We start from the raw sequence: 25,033 nt of genomic DNA, 5'->3' as shown, positions 1-25,033 counted from the left end.
AAACATGTTATAAATTTTCAATACTTTTCAACAGATTGTCAAGAGTGTGAATAGTGTTTCACTAAGTTGTTGAAAAAGTAAATATAGGCGTGCTTTACATTATTTAAGACCTCAGCTGTGTAGTAGTGCAGTATTTTGCACAGGAAATGGCTCATTCAGAGGAACAAATGAGATTAGTTTATCTGCATTTAAAACCCTGCCAAATTTTTACAATGTGGACCTTCAACCCCTTGAAAGGAACAAAAAAAAACAAAGAATCAAAGAAATTATAAATTTCCAAATACTGGTAGAATAGAAAGCTTTGGATGTAAATGAAGATTAAGAAAATATAGGCAAATAATACCACTGCTTGAAAAAGTTTAAATTACAAGCCATTCAAATTGTTTTCCAAAACATTTACATAAATTAGTTGAAAGGCCACAATTTTATACAAGAAGAAATTTTAATTGAGCCTTGTGCTTGAAGTGTTTCTGCAATTACTCCCTTTGGTTCAATTAAGATGTAGCCTCAATTAAAATGTATTGTTAAAATTACAAGATAACACTTGGTGGTGGCACAAAATTGAAGATATGCCTCCATGTAATTTTAGATTATTCCTTGCTGCGAGTTTATGTAATTATTTTTTGTCAATAATGTTTTTTTCTATTCTCTTGCCAATATTTTTAATCAGTACACCCAAACACTAAGCCTCTGGAAAAAGGTAGCTTCTACAAAACTAAATACCTTTTACACACTAGAATTCAGTTAAAACTTTTGATTATTTATGTTTAGTGTGTTAAAATAACAAGTGAAAACATAATAGGGTCATAGGATTCCCTGACTTTAGGAAACAAATATTGTAACTATGAGAAGGAAAACAGGCAGGATTACATCTTTCCACTTTATTTGACATCATTAGTTCTTTCTCAAGTGTGAATGTCCATTAATGGCATTTATTTTCCTCACTGAGATTTTCTGCCTATTTCTGGCTTATGCACAAGAAATAAATTTACCAAATTAGTCTTTTCACATGCATTTGCTTATCTGTATTTTTAATGCCTTCCTCTTATTTAACAGTTTTATGCAGAACCATAATTGTTCAGTATTCCTTACATTTGGTGGTATGTAAAACTTGATTGAAAACACAATTTTTAATGATCAAGTAGATTTTAGAAAAAACTTGTCATATGGGCAGGAAAAAAGGAACTGTTATTTTCAACAACTAATAAAACTAGCATTTCTAAATGCACAAGTAACACCATATAAGCACACTATCATTTGTTGGAGGATTATTTTTTTTGGAGAGAGAAAAAGTAGCAATTCTATTTTTTTATTCAACTTACAAGTACTTTCCTAAGAATACATTAAAGTTTGACCCACTCTATCCTTTTGCATAAAGCAATACCAGAGAGCCTCAGATTGCCCCAGTTCCACTCTACTTTAAAAAATGCTTCTAAAGAATGAGTAATTTTTTGAATTGTGGCCAATGGTTTGCCAAATATTTGCTAAATATTTAGTATTACATTTCCAGTATTTATTAGATTAACACTAAATCAGAAATCAGAATTTGTTTAGATTCACATTTAACTGCCCAGAATTTTTACATATTATCCCAAGCCTGCAACCCCTTTGTATAATAATTCCCACAATTCCCTCCAGTATTCGTGTTAAACTCAGACTGCCCAACTCTGTGAAAACCCTTGAAGAGCCTGAATTGCTCCTTTTTATCTGTGAAGAGACTCTGGGTTAGCGAGTGCACCTTGTGGGTATTAATGGCTCATCATGAGATGGGGAGAGTCTCAAAGAGACAGGACCAAGTCAGCCTCTGAATAAAGTATTCTAGCTCAGAGCCTGACCCTAGGAAAGAGGATGATTTGCTCTGAAAGCTGACCCAGGGGAGGGAGGCAGCAGAGCATCTGTCTCACACAGACAGAAAGGGTGGACGTTCCTTCCCCTGCACTTCTCTTGTTCGTGTTTGTGAGCAGGTGACACACATCCCAGTCTCCTCTGCCTGGTCTGTTTCTCTGAGCTGGAATGAAAAAGTCACAAAACAGTCTCCTGACCAAATCTCACTAGCTATAGCCCCTGACAGTCATATTCCAAAGGAGATGGAACAAATGCTACTGGGAAATAAATGGGTGAAACAGTCAAATTTCAGCACACTAACAGAATCACAGAAAGGCTGAGGTTGGAAAGGACCTATAGGGGTTTTAGGAGAGTATGTAGAAATACTTGAAACTTTCTTTGGAGTTAAGTGGGAAAAATAAGTGACAGAAACATTTTGGGAGGCTATGATATTTTAGTGCATATTTCTGCTCATATTTCTGTTGCTACAAAAAGTCGCAGAAGGGACAATTATTTTCCCCCATATTTAATTTGAAATTAAACAAATCATCTGTCTTGCTTTTCTTTCAGGGAAAATAAAATTCAGAATATTAGCTTTTACGTTCAAGGCAATTCTTCAGCATAGCTGTTAAATCTAGCTCATCTTCCTCAACTGTATTGCAATGTAAACTTGTAGTATGGAGGTAGTCAAGCAACAGGTACAATTGTGCCATGCAAAAAGTTGTATGAGAAGAAATAAAAATATATTTTGCATGTGAGGGTTTATTTGGGTCAAGATGGTGTGAGCAATTACAAATTAACAAGATGGTAATTGCCACCATTAGATGAAACACCGGTGTGGTGCACTTTCATGGGGTCCACAGTCAAAGACAGCAGTGTCCAAGAGATAGCTACCCTTCTGAAAAATCTAAACCACAAGGATTGTACAACTGTTTGGTCTCAGAGGACAAACTGTATCTAATTAAAAGCAAAGCACATATGATGGACATGAGAGGAACTCAGTACCATCTGCTCTACTACTGATTAAATCCTTTTACACCACACTGTTTGCCAATGAAAACATAGCCTTTTGGAAAAAAAACCAGTACTCCCTCTCTTGACAAATCTAAAGCCCTGTGGAAGATACTGACTCATACATCCTGGTGAGGTTATACTTCTTAATGGGCTACTACATGACTAATGGGAATTTTACTAGGCAGATAGTACAGACTATTAATCAGTTCAAGTTGCTTGCAAGTTTCAATATGATATATATCAATTATATTGATACTTTTGTAAATAAAGCCCTAAAAATAGAGTTAGGATTTTTTTAGAACTTTCTATACACAAAATTTGCATTTATATATACAGACATGCATGTAGGTGCTAGATAATAAGTATTCCTATGACTAGGCTGCCGTCTTTCAAATTGTTTAATAAAGTTCAAGACAACTTTTTAAAAGAGAGATGGTAGAAGGATTTTAAACAGAACTATTCTGCTAAAATTATCACCCAGGTGATTACATTCTTGTCTAAATTGCTCTGCAGCTGGATGGAATATACTACCCACTTTCCACACTGTAAGGAACAGATTGTACTTCCCATTTTAAGGCTGTGAAATGTGTAAGCTAGAAACCTTTCCGAGCTTTGAAGCAGATTGAAAGGCTGAGGTAACATTTGGAGAATATTTTTACATCTGTCAGTGAAAGTATTCAATTATCAAAAACAGACAAGCTATAACTTTTTAGCATCCCAGCATGTCCCTGCTTGTGTCCTCATGACATCCTACAATTTGGTTTTGTCTCATAAAACAACCATGCTGTACATTTCCAGTTAGCTTGCTATATTATAATACATTGAAATCCCCACTGAGTTTTTGCTGCTTTTCTCTTCATTTCAACATATAAACTGAATAAACTGAATTAAAGCAGCTCTCCTTCCCTGATTAGTTCAAAATTGGCAAACTCCATCAAGCTGTTCTTCCCAACATGATACAAAAAAAAGGCAAAAGGGATCTGCTCTTTGCAGACATAGCTACTTCTGAACTACTGTTCCAAGTCTTTTACAGCTAAGATGTTAAGTGGTTTTCCCTCTCAGATCACAAAGTGCCTACTTCCTCAGGATCCTCTGCTGAACTTTCCCAGGCAGCAGTTGACAGCTCAGACACCCACAGCATGACACGACAAAAACCAGCTACACAAACAGACCACGAGAGCTCTGAAAAAAAAGTCTGCTTTCAAATACAGTGAAATCAAGTTTCATACTATAGCTATTTCTTTGCCTCTGCTTTCATTAGTATTATTTTCCCTCTGTCTCACATATTTTTAATTAGATTAAATAGCCAATGCTAAAATGCTTTAAAAGTTTCTCGTGTGTTTACCACATACCAAGAAACAGATTTTTTTTCCTTTTGTGTTTAATGGCATACTCTATATAAATACACAGTTCTAAGAGGGATATTAAATGGAATCTATACTGTTACGTATGAAAGCAATCACAGTCTAAACTAATGCCAAGGAGTAATTACAGCCTAATTTACTTGGCTTGTTTGGCATGTCATAAATGTTTTTACAATGGTTCTTAGCAGATCAAGAGTCAGAAAACAAATTTCTGCAAGTTGTGGAGAAAATACTACAGCCTGTTAAGGACTTCCTCAAACTAGTTCTATATTCTACCATCTGCAGTGCTCAGAAGACATTCCTCTGAGCTGTAAATAGTATTTGTCTGTTGGACAAAATTCTTTATCTAATACTTAAATTACATGTCAATATACACCACAGTATATGAAAGTAGTTAAAAAATGCTGTTCTCCAAGGAGTTAACTTTTCCAACGTGAATACTAAAACAATTAGAGATTATACAGGATGCATTCGTTTCCTAGGGATTTAGCGTTAAACAAAGGACCAGTGCAAGCTCTGTGAAATGTTCTTCTGTGAAACAAAAACCTGTGTCACATAAAAAAAGGACAGTAACTTGTCCCTCTAATTGATGCTTATGAAGGACAAATTCAACATATGCTTACTTTTTGAGATGCAACTTGCTCAAGAAAGCAAGATATTTTTAAATCTGTGAGACTGAAAAGAATGTAAAGGAAAAGGATATTGCCAGCAGTCACACCATTTGATGAAGAAGAGCTACAGGTAATTTTGTTGCCATGGAACAAAGTGTGAATTGCACAGGACACAAGGAAGAAAGTTGAAGTGTATGCTGCAAACTTCTTCACTAATGTTTTTTTTCTGCAGACCTTAGACAATGGGGTTTCTTCTCATGATGCACTAGCCCTGGAGGCACTCTCAGGAGACATTAATAAGACAGTATTGTTGGGTACCACATACTGCTACACACAATGGCTGAGAGGATTTTCATTAAAGGCAGACACTGTCATCCTACTTTAATTTCATTAAAGGCAGACACTTTGCATAACTTGCGCAGAAAAGAAAGACCTTTCTTTTTGCACCATTTTCAGCCATTTTTCTTTGTCCCAGGGGACTTCTAACTAAACAGAAGAAATGGTTGGAAATGAGTGTGACAGCAAAATAGTAAGTGTACAGAGTATAAAAACAGAAGCTAAGAAGCTATCCAAAGATAAAAACTTGGCACACATGAATTTTGGCATAGAATTTCTTCTGTCCTGATAGTTCCTTATACCAATTCAAGCATGAATCAAATAACAGCAGTATTTATCAGCTGGTGACAACTGAAACCAATAGTTATGATGCATTGATTTTAACAAACATTTTCATTGCATAGCATACTGTGTCTCCAAACCTTACAGCTGGCAGGGACATTTTACAGGCATCTAATTTAAACAATTCTGGAAGAAATCTTCTCGGGACAATACACTTGTCAGTGATGTTGATATGTGTATATTTTGGCATAAAATAATTACTTTTTCTTTAAAATACAATAATTCCTACCAAAAAAAAGTGATCTGTAAAATTATAATTTTTTTTGTGATCATTGGAGAATCTTTAGTAAGTTGATTGCTTCACTTTTGCACTTCATATTTATGTTAGATCAAGAAGAGTTCCCCTGTTTTTCCTCTTTATGATCCTAGAAATTTTATCAAGTGTTTTTAAGATTGTTACTTTGCCAAAGTGATGGCAAAACAATAAAAAGGAATGGATAAGTGTAAATTGCATTTTCTCCTTAAATTTAGTGTGATTCAGTTTTGCCCTGGGTATATCCATTTGAGAATGCCATATAGTCTTAAAATCTTAAAAAGATCAAGAGCCAAGAGAAAACAAATTTGAAATTAGTAATATTTGTCATCTACTATGAAAATCAACAGTGTACCTCAATGTGTTAGATTTCATGCTTCAGTTTTATGCTTAAATTATAATTTAATTATTCAAAAGTGCTAAGATTCTTCAATTCTGTGGCCAAGTTCCCAAGCAATTTCAAGGATTATTTAAACAAATCAAGCTCCTGAGTTTGAGACTTGCCCATTGGAAAAAAAAAAAAGGCTATTTTCAATTTGAAATCAGTATATGGTATACTTTCCATTCAGGATGCAGTAAAATCTGCCACTACACAATAACTACGGACCTCTGGATAAAGACAAAGAAAGAAAAGGTTTTAATTTGATTAGCCTCCAACTGTATTCATTAAACTCATCTGGGAACTATCCAGCAATAATTCTTCCAAAGAAGGTCATAATTCTTCTTTAATTGTTTCCACCTGGTACAGTACTGTCATCAATCCCCCGTTCTCCACCTTTCTGTACTTGGCTCCCAGCCCATCACTCAAACCCTTTAATTTCATTAAAGGCAGACACTTTAGTTAGTGTAGACACTTTAGATAGTGCAGTCTTCCCTTGCACTATCATTAAGGAGCAAGGGAAAGAGGCTTGGGTTATTTTTTTTTGTGACAGATCACAGAATCTCCAGCTTGGTTTCCTCCTTTGCTGGATGATTTCTCTGTGTTCAGTCCCTATTTCACCTCTTAACAACGAATTCCTGCCCTTTTTCTGCTGTATTGAGACACACTGAGCTTTTCCTTCTAACCTGTCTCACACCCCAGGATTCTACAAAGTTGACTTTTCTAACTCTTTCTCTTTTCTGCCCCTTTTATAGTCCTCCCTTAAAATCATCCCCTGATACTCCTTCAAAAAATCCCAAACAGTTAATAAAAATCATTTAGCAGACAAAAATCTTCACTAGCAAATTAATTTATGAAGAAAACACTTAAGGATCACTAATTCAGGCATTCAAAGACACTCATTCTCATTTGCCTATACTCAGGCAAATTCCACTGCTTAGCACCCTAACCCAAGGCATGCCTTATTATGTTCCTAGGCGTCCTGAGGAGAAAAGGGAAACTGCAGCACCCTAAAGAAATTAACCTCAACAAAGGTGACCTCTTACTTCCCTTCCTAGCACATTGATTTTATGTTTGCAGTGACTTCATTTGGGGAGTCAGACTGTATACATGAAATCCAGAAGCGTTCTGTTACTGCTCATTTTTCTCTGAGAGACTTTTATCATATTTCCTCATTGGAATCATCATGAAAGGAATTTTGATTCTGGAACATAAACGCAGTCAGCACACTAGCAAGTATACACACTTTATAGTAAATATGTGGTGTTAGGCAGTAAGCGGTAAACATTTTTGAAGAAAACTTAATTTGTTTTCAATCAGATGAGATAAAAGTGATTATTAATGGAGGTGAATATATTTATCCAGGAACACAGCTTGCCTAGACAGGAAATTTTGTATTAGTGGAACAGAATTTCTCAGTTTATTGATTTATGTCTAAACTAAATGAGAATATGTTCTATTGCTCTTGAGGTGGATGACATGAGATTGAAGTAGGTATTTTAATATCCTGTTTAATGTCAAGTTACAAAATTAGGTTCTTCCTCAACCTTTGAGTTTTAGTCATAAAAGACTGATGGTTCAGGACCTCCCAGTGTTTCACCATATACCATCTATTTAAATGGAATGGGCTGACAACCCTAGGCTGTTAAAATCCTTAGCTGTTTATGGGAAAAATATTTCCTGTCCATTGGATTGTGAAGTTAGCTCAATAATTTTGAATTAATAAATGTAAAGCTATTTGTACATGTTTTTTAGATATGCTAAAGAAAGTGAAAGCCTGGGTAGCATTGCTAATAAGGTTTATCTGGTAAAATGGATTATATAAAAAGAAAACACATACAGGAGAAAAGAGTCCTATCAGAAAAGACAACAAAATTGAACAAGGAGCTTCATGTTTTGGGACAAATACATTGTTTTTCTCTTGCACTTACACTATTGCTGAAGAGACAATGCTTATCTAGTCACATGAAAAGCCCTTCTTCTCTACCTATAATACTGAAGATTAAAAGGATTCTATCACACATTTACAAAACAAAGATCTCACTTCCTATTGCTTAAGCAAATGTGACACGCTATTACTTAAAAAAAAAAAAAAAGACAGATTATCTTCTTGCTTTTTTCTGAATCTTTTGCACAAGATTACCTGACAGGAAATTGGTTTAAGAGACTGAGCAATAATGACTCTGTAATTTTTTCTCCAACATTCATTGCCTTCTGGAAACCATACTGCAGATCATCCTCCTAAAGATACCTTTGATGTCCATGAGCCTCAGCAAAGTGCTTCTATTAAAAGACTGCCTTTCAGTCCAATTTGTTTATTTCAGTTTGTTGTATATACACCCCATTATCAGCTCAGAGCAAGAAGATGAATGGACATAAATAATGGCACATTTGCAGTAAGAATTTTGTGGCAAAGACCTTTAGTAAGGTATTGTGGTTTCAATGCAACCACAACACAATGACAAACTTCTTTATAAATGACAGACCTAATCATAAAGTTAAAATTATAGTTCCATGAAAAAAAGCCAAGTACTGAATTAACAGTATCTACTGTATGATGGCATGTGGCTGTATTTCTAACAAAACCATCCCTATTATTCATGAATTGATTTACACTTTTTATCTTTCCATAACATGCAGTATTTATTTACCCTTACATTTTGAGGCATTACAGTTTCTGCTGACAGGGGTATTTTCTTAAAATAGAACATTACAGCCGTCCCCTGCTAGATGTTTAAGCCATGTGTATGTTTGTTTTAAAATTTTTTTCTTGAACTTTCTAACCGTGAGCAGGCTGGGAATGTAGAGTCATGAAAAATGAGAGTTTGCTTTATAAAAAAAAAAAAGAGAAATGTAGACATTTGATGTAGCACTGAAAAATTCACAGCCTCCTACCTTAAAAACAAACATTTCCCGGCGAAGAATAGCCAGAGTGTTGAAGTTCCCATCACAGATGTTCGGCTTGGCTCCGGGGTAGGAAGGTTTGTCACCAGTGGGTGGCCGGGGAGGTTTTGGTTGCCTGTCATTCTTCCGTGGGTCTGCTGGAGGGACTGAACGATGTGGGGGCACTGTTGGCAGAGGTCTGGTTGGTGGTGGTATCCTGTCAGGTGGACCTTTAAAAATACAGCAGCTGGATGTAATATACAAACCCACTAAAGGAAACATACACAACAAAGCCAGCTGTAAGCTGTACAAACCCAACAGTGAAAGCGGCATGAAAACGTGACCTGACATACCTTTCTGATGTTATTAAATCACTGAATCATAGAATCACAGAATATGCTGAGTTGGAAGGGACCCACCAGAATGACTGAGTCCAGCTCTTGGCCCTGCCCAGGACACCCCAAGAGTCACACTGTGTGCCTGAGAGCATTGTCCATTGAACTCAGTCAGGCTGGTGCTGTGACCACTTCCCTGGGGAGCCTGTTCCAGTTACCAACCAGGCAGTGCTTATAAAGGGTACTAAGAATGACTACAAAACCAAGGAAAATAATTAATTTTCATTATCTAAAATCTTCCTTTTTGGAAAAACATTCTAATAAAACCTTCTAAGGATGCTTAGGCCACCATCATTTCAGACGAGAAATAGTTCAAAGCAAATTATTTACCAATTCAGTTCTGATAACAGGACATTTTCTCTTGTACAAAAAAATGAAAAAAGATCTTGTTCCTTATAAGATCATCATCAGTCAATAGATTTTCAATGTATATTTTTAATATATAGTCATCAATTCACACATGCACATATGTAGCATACCTGCTACTTACTACTGACCAAATTTTTAGATCAAGTAATGTCATATTTATTAGAGACAGGACAATCCCAGCTTTTTCCAATGTCCTTTGGTATGTACAGCAGCTCCTAAAACTGGACCTCAAGTTCTGGGCATGTATACAACACACACACCCCATCATCCCCCTGCCATGGTTGACATATTTTCTTCAAGTGAAAAACTAAAACTCTGTTAAGCAGTCTTAAAACATTTTTCTTCTTCCAAATATCTTATTTGAGTTTTATGAAATTACTATCCAACTCATAGTTTCTCTACCTGCAAGTCATCAGGTTATCCCAGACAGATACTGATCATACCCTAAATGGCATACTGAATGACTTGAAATGAGTGTCCTGAAAATGCCTGCCCCTCTCTACACATATCAGCAACATTTATTTTTAATGGACAAAGAGATAAGAAGCTTCACTTATAACTTCATGTCTGGAAACAAGATGAATGTTTTAATTTTTGCTCACTCTATTTAGGCCTCTCTCCAAATAATTTAAATAGATAATACACTTTGACCTTAAAAAGAAATGCTGTTTCTTTTGACCACTTTCAGAAACACTTTTGAATATTAAGATAACTCTAAAACTGCACAAATGACATTTGAATTTCTGAGAATTTTATGAAAAACCACATACTTTATAAGAAAAAAAAGATGGATTATGTACGGAAATCTTAAACTTGCCAAATGGTTGTCATATGATTTAATAAGACATTTATTTCATTCACAATTTTAAGACTTGTGACATTTATAATTTAAAGTTAATAACAGTATTTCAAGGAATACTGCAGACTAAAGTGATTATTTTAATAGGTGTGACATTTTTATTGAGACATATGATTCCAGATCACATCTTGATTTTAAAGGGAGCAAAGGATTCAGTTTGCAGTAGCTCATGTTGGAAAGTTTTTAACCCCAAATCAAAGTTTTTTTATGCCATTTGGTGGTGATGTCAGATATTACTTCCCAGGGGTAACACATTTTTCCTAATGTATAGCCCACAGCTGTTTGAGCTTAGCAGCTACTTTTCAGCAAAATATTCTTGTCTAGCCCTTAAGTCTAGACTACCAACTTATGAGGTCATGAGAAACAACCTTCCCTCCAGCTAATCACACAGGAAAAAAACCCAACCAAACAAAACCTGATCAGCCAGTCATTCTGAAATTGCTATTTATGCTTCACAAAAATATCTATCTGAGCTTGTGAATATGATATTTTAAAATTCTTGTTACTATTACACCATGGAGTTTGCAGATTTCTAGTTAGCAGTACAGTAATTCTAAATGATCATAGCTGTTCTTTCTAGTAGGATGGATAAAGAAGGAATGGCCCTCACAATATTCAACATAAATACAACAAACTATACAGGAAAAACTGGAAGTACAGAATTTAATCCAGTGCAGATTTAATTACAGAATATTGAGCAAGGCAATATCAAATTATATGCACTGGATAAAGAACATTAACATGGAGATACAAGAGAATTTTCAATTCTGAAAGTCAAATAAATCTTTAAAGAAAAAAAACCAACTTAAACTATTTAATATATACCAACAGAATCAAAGTCATTAAAACCAAAACTAGAGCTATGTCTTTGGAAGTTTAAGGGATAGTAATATGGGAGATAGTATTACATTAAACACAATCACAATTACACTATTGTTAGTAATTTGAAAAAATTCCATTGTCTTGTTAAATGCAGAATTTATTTGCATCACAGGTATTTTATATCAGGCCATAAAAATTGAAATGAGCATATTTTAAAGAACTAGTCCCTTCTTTACCCTCTGTAGGGACTGTAACACTATTTTGAGATCAATTTGTTATATATATCATAAGAAAGGGTATTTACAGGACCTCAGATTTTGAGAGAATTTTTCTGTATGATAACTGATAAAATGAGAGGCAATCAAGTCATCCAGTTACATGAACTTGGACACCTGTGTAAATAATCTCATTATAGTTAAGCACTTGCATTTCTTAATATTTTCATAGTTTGGAATAATTTCGGTTGAATTTTCTTTATGGATTTTTAAGACATTTAAAATTACTGTTCCAGATGAGTGCAGATTTGAATATAAGTTTTGAACAGTAAGAAAAAGAGTAAGAGTGTCCTCAAAATCTTTGGATACTTTATTCACACAGAGACTCTGGCATAACAACTGGTGAAGTCTACACCAATGAGCCCTTTGGAGAGGGGATATGGCCAGGAGAACCTCAAAGTTACTCTAAACCAAAAAGCCTGTGTTGTCTGATGAGAACACAACATACCATATATCTTCTGGATGCCCTGTAAATCGTCATTAGGTAGTTTGAAGTTGTCAGTTTCCATATATTGGTAAAATGGAGCCATGATTGCAGTGGGATCATTAGAGTGTTCCAAGCCTAGAGCATGTCCGAGTTCATGAACTGCAACTAGAAAGAGATCGTTTCCTGTGAAGAGAAGGAAAGGAAAAAGACCTTTGAATCCACAAAGGTAGTAAAAAAATAACACACATGGAGAACTCTGGTCTTGCAAGATGTTTTCACTGCATTCCACAAGGTAATGTGTAGTAATTAATGGATCATCAAGGATAATGTGGCAGAAAAGGCAGTTTTCTCTCTTTTTTTTTTTCTAACAAGGAAACCATTAGGCTATAATGGTACTCTTACAAACATCATAAACATAAACCTTTTTTAATTGATATACATGGCAATTGTAGGGTTCAAGTGTCATAGTTTATGTCTAGGCTTTCGTGCAACTTGTGACTTGATGCTGCCATGAACCCAAGTAAAAATGCTTTCATCAAGACATAGTTCCAATAGAAAAATATCCTGGCTTTGTTTGGTAAACTTCACAAACTGAAGACTACCTACTTAGGATAAATCCCACAGAGAACTTAGTCATTCAAACACTTGTAATCAGATCCCTGCTGACTATATGTAAATGTTGTCCATTTCTGAATCACTGTGACTGGAATCCTAATGAGGAAAATAGATGTCCTCATATATTCCCCTGTGCAATTCCTTGTAATAACTGTAGTTTTCTATTTAGGTTTTAGAGCTTTTTTAATTTTTATAGGACTAAAGAAAAACCCCAAAGCCATGCACTCACTGCAAAATATAGACCAGTTTAATGCTTTTGTTATTCTCTTCTCAAAGTATCTTTAAATTTTTTATTACAGAGTATTAGATAAAACTGGAACATTTGGCAGTAGAATATGGCACTCTTCTGAAGCAAACACAAATGAAATCCAATGGGATCTTTTCTAAAAAAAAAAAGTTTCAGAGCTGGACCTCTATGGTATTATTTCTGTCTTTTTTTGCTCATCTAAGATTTTGTTCTGCATATCTTTCTATGAGTCTTTCATACAGATTCTGTTGTACTTAACCTGTCACAAAATGAGACTGGAAAAGTGGTTCAGATCAGGAGGAAGATTCCAGCTGTCTGAAAAGGGTCACATCCAGAATATGGCTCATTTCACCACGTAGAGATGGGAAGAACCATCCTCCAGAAGTGTGATCCTGTACCACTGACAAGAGAAGTACTCTAGATCAGCAGGTTATGCTGACCATTTAATTTTTAAATGCTGAACTCATGTGAAACTGGTGTTACCTATAGTAAGTAGCTTGTTGTTGAAAGTATAAATAATGAAAGGCTTGTGCTCTGGCCTAATAGTCATATATTGGTTAGGAATATGAAAAAAATGCTCCACCTTAACTCTTATCCTATAAGCTTTAGATTCTTTAGGGATAGACAGTTATTTTTCATTTCTGGAACTTGATCTGGAAGTACTTTTAAAATGTCAGTGGTAATAATATTAAGTTGTATCAGCAACAAAATTGCATGTATATACATTATAGAACTTTGAGGACATAGTTGACAATATTTCAATTTCTCAAGCATTTCCTCTTGTTGACACAATAAAATAAACTTTATCCAAAGCATATATGGAATAGGAAACACTAGATGCCTTCATGATGTATGAAGCCATGCTGATGTCTGTAAAATAAATTTTTGAATGAAATAATGAAAACAGACACAAGTAAAACTATATGCTCAGTTCACAGTCTTCTCATAACTTCTGATTCTTAATTTGAAAATATGACAGCTAAATGTTCTTGATCTTCCATTCAAAATAATTGTGCAAAAAAATCACATCTTTCAAAAATTAATGTGACATAATGTGCTTTTACAAATGAGAAGTTTATCCTATCATTTATAATTATGTGTTCTCCAGATGAAATGTTTTATGACAATATTTTTCTTGGATGCAGCTCTTCTTACAGCAAAGCAGAATCTCAATGTGCTGTTTCAATAGTTTTGATAAGCCTGACTGTCCTGGTGACAAATGCTCTTGATATCTGAGTCTGGCCTTCCATATGCAGACAAAGCTGATCTTGACATCATCTCATATGAATAATACACAGCTTCTGGAGCTAACATCAGCATAGGAAGTGATGCACAGAAGGAACTTTGTAAAGGTTTTCATTCTGCACTTATAATGGAATAATTAATGTAATTTTAAATAATCATAGGTTGAAGATGGAAAGACAGAAAAGAAGAGAATGTTACTGTACTACAGCTTTCATACTATAACGAAAAGTCTCACATTATTTTTCAATTCTATTCTGAGTTGTGTGAAAGTTCTAAACGAGGCTTATTAGGAGGCAAAATTTCTTTCCTTGATATTAACTTGAATATTTAAGAAGCAATATTCTTTTTTTTCAAACCTTCTGAAAGCAAATTTCTTTCCTGTACCTATGCTTTCTACATCATAACTAAGAATATTAACTAAGTCCTATATTAAAAATGCACTGACACATTGGCCACATTTTATTTACTGTATTATTCTCAAGTTGCTTTGAAATAAGAGTATTTATTGTACTAGTACCATTAGGCTTGTTACTGTCAGTGCATGAAACAGTTTTTTACATGTTATACCTCTACTTTTTGAGGGAGGAAGTCTGGGAAGTTACCTAGTTTAATTTCTAAAATTTCAAGAAACTGCAGTTAATCAACAGTCTTGGAAAAGACCACAATTTCTATTTGTGCCAGTTATGGAATACATGAAGAATCAATACATCCTTTGATTCTCAGTCCTTATTGAGTCCCCTTACAGATTTCCAGCAATTTTGCTCCATGTTGATCTGAAAGATGTGAAATACATAGTAAATGGGAAATAAATAAAACTGACTTTCAGCTACTGACATATCCTTTTTCCAGAATGACAGATAATGACCATATGGTAGAGCAGTTCTACAGTAGTGCTAAGGGACAGTAGGACCATGTCAGACAACAGATATCATGCAGAGGCTGCCTGTTTCTCTTTTCATCTTTTGGATCAGGGAGATTATGTAAAAAGAAAAAGAAAAAAAACCAAAAAACAAAAGTGAAACAAAAAAACCAAACAAAAAAGAAAGAAAAAAGGAAAAAAAAAACAACAAAAAAACCCCCAAAGAAACCAACCAACAAACCAAGGAACCAAAAACCCCCAAACATTCCATTCAGTATCTGACTGTCCCTCAGGATTTAGTAATTTCCACCTCATGCAATACAACTTATAGCCATCAGGGGAGCCATTAAGTGTGGCAAAGGCAGAACAGCCCTTGAGCAAATTAACAAGGGGGAAGGGAGAAGGTCAGAGGAAAGAGCTGGGAGAATAATATTCTTGCCTGGGGTGACAATGATTTAACAGGGAACATATTTTCTACTCGTAGCCAAATAGCCCCATTATTCATAACAATTTCCATCAAGAGTCATGATTGTCTCCAGGGCATCCTGAATTTGAACTGACCCAAATAACTTAGTGCAATTGAAACTCAGGTTTAAACCAGCCCAAGATGAGCTGAGTCCAGTACAGGTAGGGCCTTATTACTATCTGAGTTTCCATCCTTTCTGCTTTGCATACGATTAGATTTCTCTAATTAGGCAACAATTATTCAGTGCCTCTTAGCTTTAGGGATCAGACTTGCCCTGAGTACCTCAAAGTTAGTGTAAAAAGCTCCCGAGAGTGCAGAAGGACAACCTTCTGTAAGACTTGCTCTTTTTCTCAAGGCTGCACAGAAGCGTACTTGAGACAGCAAGGTCAATGGTAGCCCACCTTCAATTCCTTGGTCAGTGCTCAGAATAAGCTGCAGTGTACAAACAAGTGAGCATTCATATTCAGGCTAGCTTTGCTATCCTATCCATACTGGGGAGTTTTTACTTTTCAGTTGCCACTGTTGAAGGAATGAGTCCCAAATCATTTTGTATTTCAGTATACTTTATCCAAGTAGGACATATTTCAGTCCACATGGCAAAATGAAGCACCATCACAAACTTGAACAAGTCATAGCAGAGTTAAAATGCATATGGCTACAATGATTTTTAAAGCAAATAGATATACCACTGAAGATATACAGTGGTAAGTATTCACTGTCACAGTCTCAGGTGCATCTTGTATACCCACAGAGTAGTAGGAAAATATTGGAAACTATATTGCACAAGTCCAAAACTTGTGTGTCTCTATTCTTGTGTTCCCATTAGCACGGAGATTTGGAATAGAATGGCTGTAAACTCAAAAAGTTTGTGATTGTTTTTTTTTATTTTATCTCAAGTCTGATTTCACAAGTGAAGAAAAAAAAGATACCGTGTGTAAAGAGCTAATGTAAAATTATTATTTTTATACTGACACTTTTCTCTGAGGCTATAAACTATTTTAGGCACTAAATCTGCCTGACTTTACAAACACTGCCCAAACTCCAGAATATAAATATGTATTAATATATCAAATATTCAACAACCAGCAGTGTGGATCATGTTGTATGGGGAAGCCTTTCCCTGTAGCTAATATATACACTATTTTTTACATCTACTATGTGAAAAGCTAATATGTTTGTCCACAGTAAGCTAGTAAGAAAACCTAGTTCTGAAGATAATAATTTCCATTTTAAATGGTATGTGAGTTCAATTTATAAAAGCAATAACTTAGTGGCTTAACATGTGACCTCAATTTTGAAGACTTCTCCATCCCAAGGAAAAGAAAAAGAAACCCTAGAAACTGAATTTCAAGTTACAAACAATTGTAAAAATACAAAGATGCTTTATACATAGACATACACTTTTTCTTCCAAAGACTATTTTATTTCAGTTTTCATGATGTAGATAGATGTTTTCTAATTAAAGTCACATCAAACTGAAATTTAAATCTGCACAAGACTTCTATTATAGTCCTATTACAACAAGACAGTGTCTCAATGGCAAACTTACAATTTCTTAGAAATATTACACACACACAAAATAGCTATTGCTTTTGGTTTGATATATGCAGAATTTTCATTTTCATTATTCTGTTCCTTTGTACCACCTGATGCTTCCAAACAGCTGAAATGCTACAAATTGTAGAGTAGGAGCCTTACTCTACATAGCATATCAAAAAAAACCTAAAAAAAAAAAAAAAAAAAAAACCAAAAAAAAAAAAACTAACAAACTAAAAAAATCTTTGTTAGCTCTGTTATTATTATCCTTTCCAGACAGGTCAGAATTTTGAAGATGCTATTTCAACAGTCAGTCACAAAAGCAGATTCCTTCTCTCTCTGACCTTATTACAATAGAGCAGAACTGAGCAAATATATTATGCATGCACTTACATAAGCACCATATATGCATATATATATGCTATACTGAGAGTATACATGGACCTAAATATAAATCATAGGAATACTCTTACCCAAATAAAGGTGCTACATTTTCCAGTCTAAGAAATCATATATAGTTGTGTGACATTATCTCAGACTTCTGCCATTGGCATTAAAATTTGGTAGCTAAATGTTCATTTTGGAAAGAGAGTTTTGCTAAAAGATGGATGGAACACCTTTGAAAAATTAAGAACAGAACTAATTTTTTGTCATTTTAAATAAAAGCGCATCATACAGAGCATATCCACTTTCTGGATGAACTTAGCTTATCTATTTTTTACACACTTTATTTTAAACAATCATTTTCAATAATATATCTATATATTTAGGCTTTTTCATTGTGACAAAATACAGTGACATAAAAATGTCTTCTTCCACCCTATTAATACATGAAATGCATAATAAACTCCTTTCCAGTAGGCATAGTGAGAGATATATATGCATGTATGTGTGTTATATATACATATATACATATATATATATATATATAATATATATATATGCAGACAGGACAGGAGGTACAGACAGTTTGTTATATACAAAGTCTGTTCTAATTACAATGTCTGTAATTTAGAATACCTACACCCATATGTGTATATTTTTGTTAAACTATTCTACTTTGAAAAGATTAAAAGATTAGTGAGAAATTCAGAATTGCTTGCTTGAATTTTGACAAGGCCACATTACTACAGAGCAATGCTGTCCTCAGGTGACTCAGATCATTGATGAGATATGAGGAGAACATTTGAGTTTAGTGGCCTGAGTCTATCCTGGCAATGCTTTACTGTTTCTGCATATTTGGGGCAGAATTTAGAAGTCAGAAGCCCACTTTCTTTTATAACACATATCAGCCTGTACTTTAGAAGGCAAAGACATGCAAAAGACAAGAATTCCTGACTTACTACTTAGATCTGTTACCAACAATATTCTACAACTTTTAGTAAATTGCTTGAAATGGGTGGAATTAATTACTTTAGGTATTCTTTAATTTCTTTTTATAAAAAGCATGGATATAAGAATATTTCCACTTTTTTCTCACAGTTTCAATCACTAGTCAAAAAATCAAAAACTGAAAAAATTTGCAAACCATTCTGACAAATGAATCAATACCGACTTCCCCGAAGAGAGACAAGTGAAGCAGCTAGAGATGATCCTAGGGGAGGCAGAGAAAACATGAGACCTTGCTTCAATGTGTTCTTTCTGAAAATACGATGCTTATGGCTTTATTCCATGCTTTGAGGAAACCCTGCTGTGACAGGAAATCTAGCAAACTTAACAAACTCCTACATTTATGTTGAATCTCTTGCTTCCGGGATCAACTTCTTCATCACTCAGGTCCACTAATGAATTTGTATATTATTCTCAAATGGCATTTTCATTCTACTAGTAATAAAGCCATACTGATGAACAGAATGAAAAGAATTTATTTTGGGTGTTTCCATCATTGTGTTTAGACAATGACTATTTTAAATAAATTTGACTTTTAATGGAATTTTTCATTTTGCTAGAAAAGGTCTTCATATTACAAATGTTGCAAATACTGTAATAGCCTTACCTATTTATACTCTTTCCTGTATTTTCTTTGTTTCTATTTTTATTTTTAGTGGGAAAAATAAGCTAGAGAAGTACTTAAAACTGCTTTCTGAAGGCTGTGAAAATGAGCACATGCTGGGATTGAGAATTTGGATGTGTACATGAGAAGAGCATGTATCACACAGTCCCCACCTGTCCTCTATGTCTGGTCCTGTGGGTCACTCATGTGAAGGGAATGCACATCTTTCTACCACTCCTAAGTGGCACTTTGGGTGAGAATAAATGCAAGAGAACTTTAATTGTGCATGAGGCTGTACTAAAATTGAACCCTTGTCTTGACAAAAAAATTGTAGGGTTTGTCCCTAAGCCACTCAGCTAAACTGCAGGCTTGTTAATGCAATGGCTTATTTTGTTTTCTTTTTATTAATTTACCCCTATGTTCTGTGTGTCTTCCTATGAAGAAATATTTGTAATTTCTAGGAGGAAGGGCAAAGTCATAGTGCAAATATTCACAATAGATGTAATCTGTCATGGGACAGAAATCACAGAAGCATAGAATGGTTTGGGTTGGAAGAGGCCTTGAAGATCATTCAGTTCCAACCCTCCTGCCATGGGCAGGGACACCTTCCACCAGATCAGGCTGCCCAGAGCCCCATCCAGCCTGGCCTTAAACACTTCCAGGGATGGGGAATCCACAGTTCCTCTGCGCAGCCTGTTGTAGCATCTCTCCACCTTTTAGAAATCTGAAAGAGTCCTAGAGATCAATGAAATCCCCTCAACGGAATGCACACAGAATTTATTTTATGTGTAAATCTTGTGTTGGATAAATGTTTGTTTGATAATTTTTTTACCCTTTACCAGTAAACTGCTGAGAGTAATTATAATATCATCTAAATTAGCTCACATTAAACCCAGCAAAATCAGGTTATTATTTTCATCAGCATACCATTGTATCTTAACATAGACATAAGACTTTGAGAATTTTTAAACAGCAACATGGTGGTTTGTGTGTATATATATATATATATATATATATATATATATATATGTAAGGTTTTTATATGAACAATTCTTCCTTTACTGTTACTTGGCTTTTTTAAATTCACATTAAGAAAAAGTCAAGATGGATTTGTCCATGGTTTGGGTCTTTATCATTAAATTGATGATAAAAAGAAGTAGGAATTTTGAATCCTAATTGGCAAAGTGATTAGAAGAAAAAAAATCATTAAAAGTTCTCTGATCTGAAAAGAAGACAAGTTTTCTAAGAAGTCTGCAGACTTCAAAGAGAAACCTGATCCAAGTGTGCACCATATTTTAAATTGAGACAACTTCATACTGGGGATCGTGTATACAGAGAAAGTGACAGAAAGACAAATCTGCTACTTAGGTCTTACTTTGTTAAAATTTACTCATATGAAATGCTCTGATCTATTGGAGAATCGGCTGCTAAGATCTCACGATTCTATATCCCTGTACATACAGCTGTATGCCCCCCATACAGCTGTATGCCCCCCTAACTGGAATTCTAAACCTTTCCAGAACAGGGGAATATGATCAGTTCGCAGCAGTGACTCTTGGCACTTGGTGGTGCGGGGATGACTGGGCCCCTACCATGGAGGGGCAGCCTCCAGGTGACAGACTGCCGAGTGTCACAGACATCTTTTCATAAAAATCCTTTCTTTAGGATTTTTCCACTTTCTGAGAAGCTGTGGCCTCAGCAACAAAATGTAAACAATGGTTATCTGCTGCTGTGGAATGCAACAGGTGCATCTGTGATTAGTCTTAGGTGAATGTTTAGATTTACTGACCACTCACGGCAGAGCTGTTCTTGCTTTCTGCCTGGACACAGAACTTTGTTGATTCTTTCCTTTGCTATTCTTAGCTTAGCAAGCTTCTCAGAATTTTTCTCTCTATTCCTATTAGCATAGTAATAATGTAATATATAGTATAAAATAATAAATCAAGCCTTCTCAACATGACGTCAAGATTCTCGCCTCTCTCTTTACCCAGCAACCCTTGCAAGCCCTGTAACAGCAGAGGGCAGAGCAAAGTGTGCTGGAGAGGACAAGATGGTCAGGCAGCCCAGTCATACTCCTGGGCCTCCCAGCAGAGGGAAAACTATGCAAGAATTTGCTTAGAGAGGAAGATGAAGGCAGGAGTTCATTGCCCCTGGCAAAGTGCAGGAGAGATTGGACAGGAGAGTGCAGGCCAGGGCAGAAGTCAAGCCTAGAACTTCCCCTTCACTGAATTAGAAGCTCAGCAGGACCCCAGCCTGCAGCAAGAGCAGTGGGCCCCAGCAGGAAGAAGGGACAGTACCAGATATTCCGTGTTTGATGGCTCTCACACCAGAACTTCCACACTCAGAAATGTTGGGACCACATCTCTGCAAGCCACTGTGGCTAGCACTGCCAGCATCACAAGTGATGATGAAAAACAAAAAACAGCTGAGGAGTGACTGTTGATTATATATCTATTTTATTTGCTAACTCTTCCTGAAGCTCAGGCCCTACTACTTTTGCTGCTTCTGCTAGCACTGCTAGCTGGAGCACAGTTAAAAACATTAATTCCTTGTCTTTACTGGATCTTCAGCTTCCTGAATATCCCATTTCCTCACACTAACCTAGTTTCAATCTCTAAACTGCATCACAAGAAAGGTGCTCTGTATGATTCTTAGGAAAGGGAAACTAAAAGTATGTTTACAAATTACCATACTCCAACTTTGCATTCTAAGTTTCAGAGGCACAACCCACTTGTAAATTACGATATTCAGGCCAATATGAGTGTTTGTCTTGCCATACTGAGGGGCAGGGAGCAGCCTATGCCTGCAACTGCCCTTTCTGACTGCTATACTGAACTGCTCCCAAAACAGCCCCCTCTGGGGCTGGGACTGATTTCTTTTGACCCCAGTTAGTGCTGCTATTTTGAAGCTCTTATCACTACAGTTCCCCTATAATCTGATATGGCATGATTCAACATCACTAGTGCAAGTTATCTAGCTACTCAACACTGTAACACAAACTTCTCTACCTGCACCTCTCACAGCAAGAGATGAGAAACAGGTATTTCAGAGCATGATTCATCCAGTTTGTTTTAGACACCTACTTCAGGACGCAACAAACCTTACCCAGGAAGGCAGTATATCTCTCCTATAACTCTAAAGGGACTCCATGAGATTAACTCAGACATAAACATCAACATATGGTCAGATTAATTCCACCCCCTCAAGTCTTCCGGCTTTTGACTTAGGTCTTTTCTTTTAAGTCACTGGCAAAACATTAATTATAAAGTACAGGACATGGACTTAAGTGATATACAGGAAGTACATATCATAGGCTGACTTGAAGGAGAGACTTAAACCTTAAAAAAAACAAAACAACCAGACAAAAAATATTTGGAACAAAAAATGTTGCTCTTTTAACTTATTTGGATTTTTTTTTCTGCTTTCATCTTTTTTCACAACCTAATGTTTTAGCTGTATATGTTCCCAGCTATTGGTGTTACCTGTTCAGCATTTTTTGGAACCCAAACTGTTAGGAAGAATTCTAAATATAGATAAAAAAAACATTTTGGCCTCAAGAACAAATATTTTGGGCATTTTGAAGTGAAGAATTGTCAGGAAAAGCACAAATTATACTCTAGACTTGGGAACACTATTGTAGAAAATCTTTCATTTGTTAATTATATACTATTCTTAAAATTCATATATAGTATTATCTTATATTTTAGGGTTATGTACATCATTCTACTTTTTCAGAATGCATGAACTTCTGCTTAATAAATAAATATGTAATTAAATATGGAATTACTGCGTAATTCTTGTCTTGTTCTCTCCGGAAACCATGACAATGTCCATATTAATTGGCAACATGATTTTTCAGATTTTCCCCCTAAAAAGGCAGGGGAAATGAGATGGCAATGCAGTAATAATATTCTATAGAGAATCTTTGGTATTTCCTAAATCTATCTTGAAGGAAAAGTCTCCATTAAGAGGTCTTAGCAACAAATGGAGACTTGAGGAACCCTGGATTCAATGAGAGTTGGAATGCTAAGCCTGATGGCTGTTTTAAATGACTGAAATGTCACTTTCTGTCTAAAGAGAGAATTTGAGGTTCATAGATCATGCCTCTGTCCTAAAGTACTGCTTCTAGGAGACCAGACTGAAAAGAAAATTAAATAATTTCAAGCCATTCATTCATTAGCTGATTTTCTAGTTGTAAACTGCTTTTGAATTATTTGCAATAATAAAGGGAATTTTGTCTCTCTCTTTTTTTTAACTCAACATGTTTGAGATATGATTTTTCACAAGCTCTTCAAAGCAAATAATCTTTCAAGAACGTGAAATTCAGTCTCTGGTGTGAAATCTCATAGCTCCTAAGGCAGTTCCTCTATTATTAGCACTAATATTAGTTGGTATCACACATTTTAAAGAAATATTGCCTGATGGTAAACACTTATAAAATGCATAGAGAATAAGAATAAAAAAGCACTGGAACATGGTGAGGTTTTTTTCCTTTTTTCCCCATTCTCTAAAGCTTTCTGAAACATGTAAGTTATATGAAGCTCTCTTAGATTCAGTACTCAAAATCTGTTAAGCTTCTTTCTAAAAGTAGGAAATAATAATGTAGGAGTATTTATTTGTTTGGTAGGGGATTTTTTTGTATATGTAGTGTTAGGGGGGTTTTTTGTGTGTGAAAGGTTGTGGAGCCATAAAAACAATCATGAAAAGGTTGGCCCACATTTTGTTTGGATTCATTTAAAATAAATGTATTTGCCTGAAAAAAAAAGGCTTCCCAATGATCTTTTCTCATATACTGCAGGGGGAAAATGAGAAAGACAATAAGAGAAAATGAAGCCAAAAACTCCAAACCGGTTAGCTTCAACTTATTAATCACTACAACAAACATTTTTCAACTAAATTTTCCCATGTAAACTCAGTTCTCCTAATATACTTGTATGAGGGTCTGATTAAATGAATCCATTTTGGTAGATAAACTTGACTTCATTGTTGCAAAAACAGTTGTTTGAGACAATGACATCTTTAGAATAAAAAAAATAAAGAAAATAAAGAAAAAAAAAAGGCAGGGTTTTTTTTTCAGTGCTTTTTAGGTGCAAATGCTGCCAAAATTGTCTGCAAGGACCCATGCTGCTTTTCAGCTAGATGTTTCCTTGGCAGCAGAGTCGATGTAACAGACAATGTGAACTTTCCTCATTTATTTCCATGCAAAGTCAGCCAGATCCGCTTTAACACTTTTCATTAGCAGTTTAAGATGGGCTGGCTGATCACAAACCGAGGCAGATGGCAAATGCAAGCAAGCAAGCAAGTTCTGCTGGCCCTGGTGTGTGGGAAATAACCTCCAGTTGCAGTTTGAATGGATAGCTGAGTTTGCAGCTTCCCTAACTACTCCTCAAAGGATTGCAAAGATCTGTGTTTACCTATGCCACGATGGAAGCAATATGCAACTCAGTGGCTCGAGCTCTGCTGCCTTTTTGGTTTGCAGCCTGCATCAGGACTGTCTCTAGCAATTATGCTACACTTTAAATATCACCTTGCTTCTATAGACATGAAAAGCATGATGTAAGATGTGCATCTTGGTCTACAATCCCACTGCTTTAATTAAGAATATCACGGAGTCAATTCTCTCAACATATTCCTCAGCCTCTCTTTCAGTTTGCATAATAGGGCATATAGAAATGCTAGGCCAAGAAGGAAGCTGAGAATAAGATATTACACACTGAGAGCCCCTGGGATGTATTAAAAGCATCCAGTCAACATGAGGCTGGATTCATCCACAAGACTGCTTTCACTGACTGCCAGTTTTAAACAGATTTCCCTTTTAAAAACATGCAAATGAAGTGCTTTCCTCAAAGCCATAAGGGTGTTCCACGAAAGCAAAATTGTCCCCAAAAATTATAAAAATGAGGTGGGTACTTTGCCAAC

General features: G+C 35.5%; 1 protein-coding gene across 3 annotated transcripts in view; it reads right to left on the bottom strand.

Annotated features, from left to right (window-relative positions):
• Positions 1 to 25,033, bottom strand: part of MMP16 (matrix metallopeptidase 16) — a 178,306-nt gene that overhangs the window by 41,813 nt on the left and 111,460 nt on the right. For all 3 annotated transcript variants that reach the window (XM_005479527.4, XM_074555481.1, XM_074555489.1), the window contains 2 exons: positions 12,175 to 12,336; positions 9,019 to 9,236 (listed from right to left, as the gene is read on the bottom strand). In XM_005479527.4, the coding sequence (XP_005479584.1) occupies positions 9,019 to 9,236; positions 12,175 to 12,336 (380 nt within the window). The remainder of the gene's footprint in view (positions 1 to 9,018; positions 9,237 to 12,174; positions 12,337 to 25,033) is intronic.

Source organism: Zonotrichia albicollis, chromosome 1 (genome assembly GCF_047830755.1).
Source record: "Zonotrichia albicollis isolate bZonAlb1 chromosome 1, bZonAlb1.hap1, whole genome shotgun sequence".
In the NCBI taxonomy this organism is placed as follows: domain Eukaryota; kingdom Metazoa; phylum Chordata; class Aves; order Passeriformes; family Passerellidae; genus Zonotrichia; species Zonotrichia albicollis.
This window is presented reverse-complemented; position numbering and strand designations above follow the sequence as displayed.